The following is an 8,359-nucleotide window of genomic DNA, read 5'->3' on the forward strand; positions in this document are numbered from 1 at the left end:
TTGAGAGCGCCGTGCTAATTGTGGGTCTATTGTGTCTTGGGGCGTGGACTGCTGATGAGGCGGCCATCTTCGGCTAGCCGGCGACAGAGGCTCTTGGGCTGGATTGGATGTGCTGGCACAGATCGAGCCGTGACCAACGCGATCCCACCAACCAGCCACAGCGTTACCGGGCGATGGGCTGCCTGGCCGACCGCCTGCAAAAAGGCGCACGCGACGGGCTGACAGACTGCAAGCCCCTTTTCGCTGCTGGGCGGCATGTGGCACAAGACGAGGAGAATTTGGATGATCCCTGTGTTGCCCAAATCAACCACATCCATCATTATCAAATTGCGCATTTTGCCCACTGATGGTGGAGGGCCGCCCCGCCGATGTGGGCTGGTTGGGGACTGGGATTGGAGACGGCGAAGAAACCTTGAACACCGGAAGAGGAAATCCAAAGCAGGGTCCGGCATGCTCGATCAGGGATAATGAATGGCACTATGGTGATGAGGCTGCTGCAACCAACATGCACAGGGAGAAACAAAAAGAAAGAAGAAGAAAAAAGACAGCTGCGAAGCGGCCATGTCTGTGCTCAGCATGCAGTTGATCCAAAGCACGAGGCCCCGAGGCACGTCGACTGCGGACTCGACCCCGCGGGATACGCCCCAGGAGGCAGTCATATGCAGCCGCCACATCGATGGCATTCGAGATGTGTTCGATGCAACAATCCAAATCCGGATTCGGCCGTCTGCTGGTGGCCAGCAGCCAATCATCCACGGGCTCTGCAGCCAGCCCGGCTCGTTAGAAGGCCTTGGTCGTAGATCTGGAACGCACGCCTCACGCCGCGACAGGATGTGCTGCCACCAACCCAGTTGGCCCACCCCGTGCCCGCAGGAGGCGGCTTGTGGGGATGGTGATCCCTTGTTGCGATCGGAGGGATGTGCCGGCATTGCATCTCACCAACCGAGTGGCTCGCACAATCTAGAAGGCTGCCACGAACAAAAGCAAAAGCCACGAGCCCAAATAAACAAATATCAAGTACTTGCTGAACAAGCCACTTGCTGAACAAGACGCAAACCACCAACGAGGCTTGGCGCAGGATAGAGACGCGGGTAAAGCCGCAGATGACAAGGCAAGAACATGCCAGCCGTCGGTGGGAAAGGGAATTGGCTTCTAATGAGCCGGGGCGGTCCCGGCCCTTGGTTGTTGGGACGAATGCCAATGTGGCGGGATGCGACCGCTGGGTGGCCCTTGTGTGCCTGTCTTGGCCGCTTTTAGCAGGCGGGAAAACGGGCACGGGCGAGCGCCACGTTTAAGCCGCGGTGCCTTCGGCCGGAGATCAGGCTCCCTAGCCACCTAGCCCAAAGAAAAACAGGGCCGCCTGCCTGTTGGTGGTGCCCATTAGCAAACGGAAACTATCGACCCAAGGTCTGGTCCAGAGCAACAACCCCACTGATGCTCCCGCAGCTCTTGGGCGGTGACGGATGCCCATGCAAACCCCAGGTGCCTCTGTGCCGGCCTAGGAAACGAGTGTCCAACCAAATAAACATAGATAACCCAAACTATATGCCTGGCAGATCTCGAAAAGCAAGAAAACGGAAACATGCCTATTGTCGCGGGCATGGGCGGGTGTTTCGTGGACCCTGCGTGTCACGCCCTTTGGGCTCGAACCACGCCGCCTTCCGACCGAACCCGTCGCCTCGACTGTCCCAGCCGAGCCAGCGCCAAGCCTCGTAGACGACTCGCCTGAGGGGAACCCATCTGACAGCGCGCGTGTGGGTTTCGACGTGTCAGGTGCAAATCGGGCGGGCGGGTACCCAGACGGCCATGAAAGTGGAAAATGGCAGTCCCCGTCTTGGCTGGGTAACTCCATGACTGCGCGCGGCCACGGGCTCCAGTCCGGGACGTTGGAACAATTGATCAAAGACAGGACCGACTGGCAACGCCCAAAAGAGAGATTGCAGGCCAAGCCTGTGCCTCGTTGTACGCGGTACGCACGTGGCCATGCGGGTTTTATTTTCCCTCCTTGTTCCGCTTCCCTCCTCCCCTCCTCCCCCTCCTCCCCTCCCTCCCTTTCATCCATCGCCGGCCGCGGCCCCAGCCAGAATTCAGAAAAGTTGAAACCGTGCTGGAACAGGCGCGGCCGGACAGCCTGGCACGGGGACGCTAGGGAAACAGCGATATGGGAAACGAGACTCTGGAGAGCCTGGGCACGCACCGCACTGCTTTTTCCCACCGTTCCATGCATGGCGGCGGCACGAGCCAGCGTCTGCATCTGCAGGCGGGCATGGTGACCTGCGGAACGGGTTGGGTGGAACAGGCAGAATCAGGAAAAGACAAAGAAGCCGGAATCCCGGCTGGCCCCCCATTCGTGTCATGGCTCATGCGACTCGGAAACGCGGGAGGTCGTAAATCGAGCGACGGCCTCTTCAGGTTTTCCCGCTTCGGGATTAGCACGCCTACCAGACCGTCTTTGCTTGTCGCGTCATCCGCCGCGCTATCTCCGTCCTCTACCGCACAAGGGAGCTCCTCAGCTTCCCGAAGCGGTATCAACTCTCCGTCGCGGCACACTCTCCCCCAAAAGACAGCAAGCAAAAGATAGGGGAGCCAGGGCCCTGTTGCAATCTCGCACCCGGACCAAATATCACGCCCGCCAAGGCTAACCAACGAGGCGGGATGCACTGGCTTCGGGCGCCCGCCGCCGCCGTCGAGCGGGTGAGAGTGACCACAGAAGTGGACAAAATTTCGCCAAAATCCACAAGAGGACAAGCGCCTTTTCTCCACCGTCCTCCATCGGCGGATTGATTGACAACGGAGCCCGAGGACGTTATTGGGGCACAGGCCATCACTTCTTGCCTTCTTTTTTCGTTCCATCTTTCTTCGAATAAACCACTGCTGACCATGCGAGCGCACGTCCTTTCCACTCATCGTCCAACCCTGGTTACACACCCAGGCCCCTTCCGTCGAGCAGGGACGCAGGAAATCAGCCCCCACCGGTTGTTCTGCACTGGGGAGCGCCGTTCCGATGCTTCGGTCCTTTGGAACTCTTTGGAAGCGCTAAAACGTGCCCGGCTACCATTCTAGAACTTATCTAGAAGGCTCGGTCTTTGGTTCGAGGCCGGCCTGGGAACACGAATTCTTCCGGACCTTGTTCGCCTCGTGGCTGCTTAGCTCGGCGGAGACACCAAAGTCCATCCGCGGCCCCACAAGGCTTCCCTAGCCCGGGCCCGACATGACACCCCGTTGGGATCAAGTCCATCTGTTGCATTACCGTAGGCATATCGCAGAGCTCATGCCGTTATCATGTATAGCACTATGCATGCGTTTGTGCCACTCGATATACCACTGCTGCTTGCGAGGCTTGCCAGGTGCAAAAAAAACCAAAAAAAACCCCAAGATGCCCATCCCTTCCATACTTGCCTTCGACAGCAACACCTACCCACAGAAGTCTATACCGAAGTAGGGTGCCAAGATACTGAGCCATATTGGACATGCAGGATCTCATACTGTTGGGGGTGAGAAATCAGGGATTCGATGATCGATTTTCCTAAACGTCTTGAAGTACCTACCTAGGTAGTATGCTTACCTACGTATAACTTGCAGGTAGTAGGGACACATTGACCTCGATATCGCTATAAATACGCCGTGGGGCCCTTTCCCATATGCCTACCTTATGACGGCGCGTCCGCGATGCCTGGGAGATTGCTTGGAAGAGATAGGATAGCAACAAACCAGTAGGCAGCGAGAAGCCAAGTCTAGCATCCAGCGCAAGTCTTCCCTACGGCGTGGCTGACATCGAACCTGGCATTTCCACTCTCCAGTTCAGTTGCGGCCTCGCAAATGAAAGCTGCTGGCTAGGTGGTTATGCATGAAGCGAGCAATCTGGGTTGCTAGAGGTTGGGCATGAGTGTGCCCTACTAAATAACTGGTACAAGGGAAACGAAGAGAGAAGGTAGAAATACCATATAGTACTACATTCGATATCTCCCCAGAGGTAGATGGGCTTTGCTGGGACCCGTATGCTTGCTTTGCTGCCCGGGCCTTCGCCGTCGACGCAACCACATGGGAATCGAAGCGACTGTTCCCAAGTCTAGCATGGTCAAAGTGTGCCGGATAGCACATAGAGTTGGCGAGCGGTCCATCTTCCCGTATAGTCCAAGTATCGACAATAGGCCTCTTGGTGGAACAAGGCTGAAGACATGTTGGTGACGGCAAGCCGCAGCGATCAAAAAACGAAGCCCCGGATATGCGGGCTTTAAAGCACCCGTCCCTCGAATACAGGACTATATGGATAGCTCTGAAGAAAGCGCCCAGCCAAGAGGTGCGGCAGGATAGGCAGTTTCCATCCCACGAGTCTGAAGCCCAAGGATTCAGTAGCCCGTATGGGCTGGGCTGAAAATTGTCTGTGATAAAATGAACGTGCTGAGCGTACGGCATCGGACTTATCGGAGGATGGCATTGAGGAGGTCTGTTCAGCAAGTGCTTATAGAGTGTCTACCGCATGGTTCTTGTGTTTTGATGGCCAACTGAATGGCCACCGTGCCTGCCTCCTTCTGTCGGTCAGCCCCTCGTAAGCAGACGCCTCTCTGAACCCCATGGGAGTTCCCTGGACACGTACCCCATGCACTCGTACAAGGCCAGATGGAGGCTGATGGGCAAGTCCTTGGGCTCCCCCACCTATTCCCGGTGCCACCTAGTCCCAAAAATCCTGCTGGATAGTATAGATTCCAGCTTTGCTACATCGGGGCCCCGGGGTACACTCGGGAGGCGGATCTTACCGCTTTCAGGCTGCCCCCAGCTTGTCACTAGCCCCGTCGTTACCTCTAGAGTGTAAGGTGGGTCTTGTAGGGAAGAGGAAGGTGGCAGGAAACCCCGATCTTCCGAGCAGCCTTGCTATGCCCTGATACTCCAGCAGATCCACAGACGGATAGATCCTCTAGCCCAAGCTAGATTCCGCGCTCGAGGGCTGGATAGCGATATGAGCGCAAACTAGGAATCAAGGGTTAGACTATCAACCAAGAGACCCCACGAATATGTTATCGAGTAGATAGACTCTAACTGCTCTTTCATGAGAGCTCGGGGCGGATCCGAGAGTGGTATAGGCACGACAGCAGCCGTGGAACCCCACTTTTGTCTGGTATTATACTCGGTGTTGTGCAACGTCCCAGACCTCACCAAGACATCAAGGTCACTCATGTCTCGATAACCTGTCGAGCAGGCGGTCTGATGCCCGAAAGCAGTGGTAACGTCATTCAGAGCAAAAAGCCACGCACAGGCATGCACGAAATCAGCCACGGAGTCGTCATATCACAGACGAGGCCAGGTGAGAAGGTCTACCCGAGTGCAATGGCGTGATATGCAACCAACGCGTGGAAGCGTCCCGGGGAAGCAAGCTTTTTGGAGCAAGGGGGAATCATTAGCTGGAACCCTCAACTACAGTCATCTATATATAACATTCAACCACGAAATAGGCTATCGATATCTGGCGGGTAATTAGACGGGGCGACCACGCCAGCGCGCGAGTCTGCGTCAAAGCAGCCTCGCCCACACCACACCGCACACGCAGCCCCGGAACCTTGGGGCTCGACAGCCGAGCCGTCTCCACAGAAACGGGCCCCGATTCCACCACTCGCAGTTTTTCCCAGCCCTTTGTGCTTTATTGCGGTCCTGGTCATGGCTACTCCTGGGGGTTGTATTGCCGGCTTGCCGGCATATAGGGGCTCGGGGCGAACAAGCCCGGAACGCCTGCTGGTTGGCTCTGCGCTTGCCAGCGCCCCGGGAGGAGAGGAGAGGGGAGTATAGGTACCTACCTAATTAGCCGCAATGCCGGGTTCTACATCCCCCCAAACCGAAGGGGATTGGGCGCGCTGGGTGGCTGGACTGGGAAGCCTAGCCAGGCAGTCAACCGAACAAGCCGCTGCTTTCGGCCCCAGGCCACCTACCCTATACTATGCGCACATACATGGCAAATGCAATACTCGGGGAGCGGGCGCTGGGTCGAGCCAGGCCGGATGGGGAGCGTACACGCGGCTCCGGCGTCCCGGGTGGCTGTCGTGGGCGCCTCGACACGACGTCATCGAAGGCCGAACGGGAGGGTCGCACGGCCCCAAGGTTGTCGTCCAATGTGCGAGAGAGTGGTGTGCATGTGGGCGGTGCGGGGGATGGGACGACGCCCGGTCGGTCCCCTTCGCACGCCGTGCAACCCTCTCAGGCTGGATGGCAGAGAACCACTACGAAAACTTGATTCCATTGCGAGCTCCGATGGAACGCAGGAATTCTACGTCGGCGAAAGACGACCAATCGATGGAATATTCCAGTGCCCCATGCGGCCCCTTCAAACAGCGTGCTGGGGCAGGGTGATATTTTTGGCGATATTTTTGGCGCATGAGCGGGCGCTCTCCCCCCACCCAAGATGTGTTCACCTGAAGTCAATATAGCGGGGGAGGATAATGGCAGGGCATCCCGGTTTTGCGGTCGGATGCCCGATTTCTGCGCGATCTGGAAGAGTGGAGAGCAGACAGGAAGCGGAAGCGGCCGCCATGCCATGACGATGGAGGAGGCACTCGTGGTAGCGAAAAGGGCTGCAGTGTGCCCCATTAGAGGGCGTTGAAGGGCTCCCGGCAAGCGCGCAACAGCCGTGCCGCCGAGACAAGTTCTAGGCCCTGACGCATGCTCTCGAGTGGCAGCGAAGAAAAAGAAAAAAAAGGAGGGGTCCATAGCCGGTGTTCCCGTAGCAAAGACGCCCACTCGTCTTGGTGTTTCAGAGCACACAGACGATTCTGTTTGGCTTGGTTGGAGCGCCGGGTTTGGCGTTTCTCTTTTCTTCTGGGCGGTTCCCGCCTCGGCAGGCAAATGCCACTTCAGCCGTGTTTCCCCATGGCCTATGGTTAAGCTGAGAAATGCTGCCACGGGCGAATGCAGCGCCGCCGTGGTCAGCCTCACCTTTGTTGGCCGCGCCGACCTAGGTCCCGACGGTTTAGGGCATGGACTCTGTATACAAGGAGCTGGCTGCAAGGCCAGCTAGTCTGGACAAACAAAAAATCGCCTCAACAACGGAAAAGAGAGTGTCGATGAGTAAAGGTGGGCTCAGTCGAGCTGCCGTCAAGGAGCAAGCACAGCTCGACAGGGGAGCTCAGCAGCTGCGATGCTGGCGCTTGGCTGCCACACCTTCACGTTTGTCCGAAAAGCGGGAAAGGGATACCTGTACTGCGATATGCAAACATTGGTTTCCTAAGCTGCAGGGTTTGAGGGCGCATAGTGCTCTGGGCGCTCCCGCCTTGCTGCGATAGGCTCTACTTGCTTTCTTGCAAATGTCAAAACAAGACAAACACGTGATACACTCTAGCCAGTGGGGACGAAATCCCAGGAATCAGGTTGCAGCGAGGCGACGACAAGGCTGTCAAGAATAGGGCATGGCCAGACCGCAATCCTAATGCAAAACGTATTCGGTCCCGGGTAGATCTCGGCACCATCAGGGATGCTGGGGATCTGCTCCCGATCAGGAATTTTGTTCTTACGGCAGTTTAGAAAGAAAGCAGGAAAAGTGACCCGGTGGAAAAAGGGAAGGGCAAGCAGCTTGGCACCCCAGAGCTGGAAACGCCCTAGCCAAGATTGTGTATGCTCGGCGCGGACGGGTGGTCGTCTGGGAAGTGAGATATTCCGAGGTTCCCGTTTCCCTAGAGTACCAGGCTGATGGGATCTGCTTGCGCGCCGTTGTGCACGATCCTGTCAGCACTTGCCGGTTCGTTCGTTCGTCCCCATCCTCCAGGGACGAATCGACCACGGGCGCCCGTGGTGTTGCTAACCTGTCGTGCCGGGACGTTAGCAATCAGTCCTCTTGGGGATGGGGATACGAGAGGTACAGTACACCGGTCAGCATTTGTTAGCTGCGCTGCGCGCAGTACGTCGGATGGGGCAAAGCCTAGAACTGGCTTACGCTCCAAACAGGTCACGGTCTCCTGGCTGGAGAGCAGAGAGAAGGGTCAAAGGGGCGTCAGCAGCTGTCGTCCCATCACACCGGCAGCAATTACGTAGTATCGAGGGGCTTGCTTCCCCCCTCCCCCACAGTCCTTCCTTTTTTTTTTTAGAGATGACATCGCCTATCGGTCCTTTCCCCCGACCTAGCTGCGTCTGGGTCCTGTCAGCCTTGCGCTCTGCTGCGTCTGGGTCCCCCAATGTGCCAAGAAGCACAACCCGACAGACCACAGCTAAGATGACAGAGCAGGGTGGCAGACAGCTGGGTGAGCCAAGGCATGTAAGACGCTTTTCCACCCACCGCGCAAGCACGGCGGCGGCGCAGGGCGCAGGCGGGCGGCACAGTCTACAGTAAAGGCGTTGCTCTGTGATGTAACCACCATCTTCCACTCCCAACTCTCCCCCC

General features: G+C 57.4%; 1 protein-coding gene across 1 annotated transcript; it reads right to left on the bottom strand.

The window, feature by feature from the left end:
- Positions 1-26: 26 nt before the first annotated feature.
- GGTG_11997 (hypothetical protein) lies at positions 27-598 on the bottom strand (the record flags this gene model as incomplete). Its single annotated transcript, XM_009229889.1, has 1 exon — positions 27-598. The coding sequence occupies exon 1, from the start codon at positions 450-452 to the stop codon at positions 27-29; it is 426 nt and encodes a 141-aa protein (XP_009228153.1). The 5' UTR covers positions 453-598.
- Positions 599-8,359: the final 7,761 nt, after the last annotated feature.

Source organism: Gaeumannomyces tritici (assembly GCF_000145635.1).
Source record: "Gaeumannomyces tritici R3-111a-1 unplaced genomic scaffold supercont2.7, whole genome shotgun sequence".
NCBI classification, from domain to species: Eukaryota; Fungi; Ascomycota; class Sordariomycetes; order Magnaporthales; family Magnaporthaceae; genus Gaeumannomyces; species Gaeumannomyces tritici.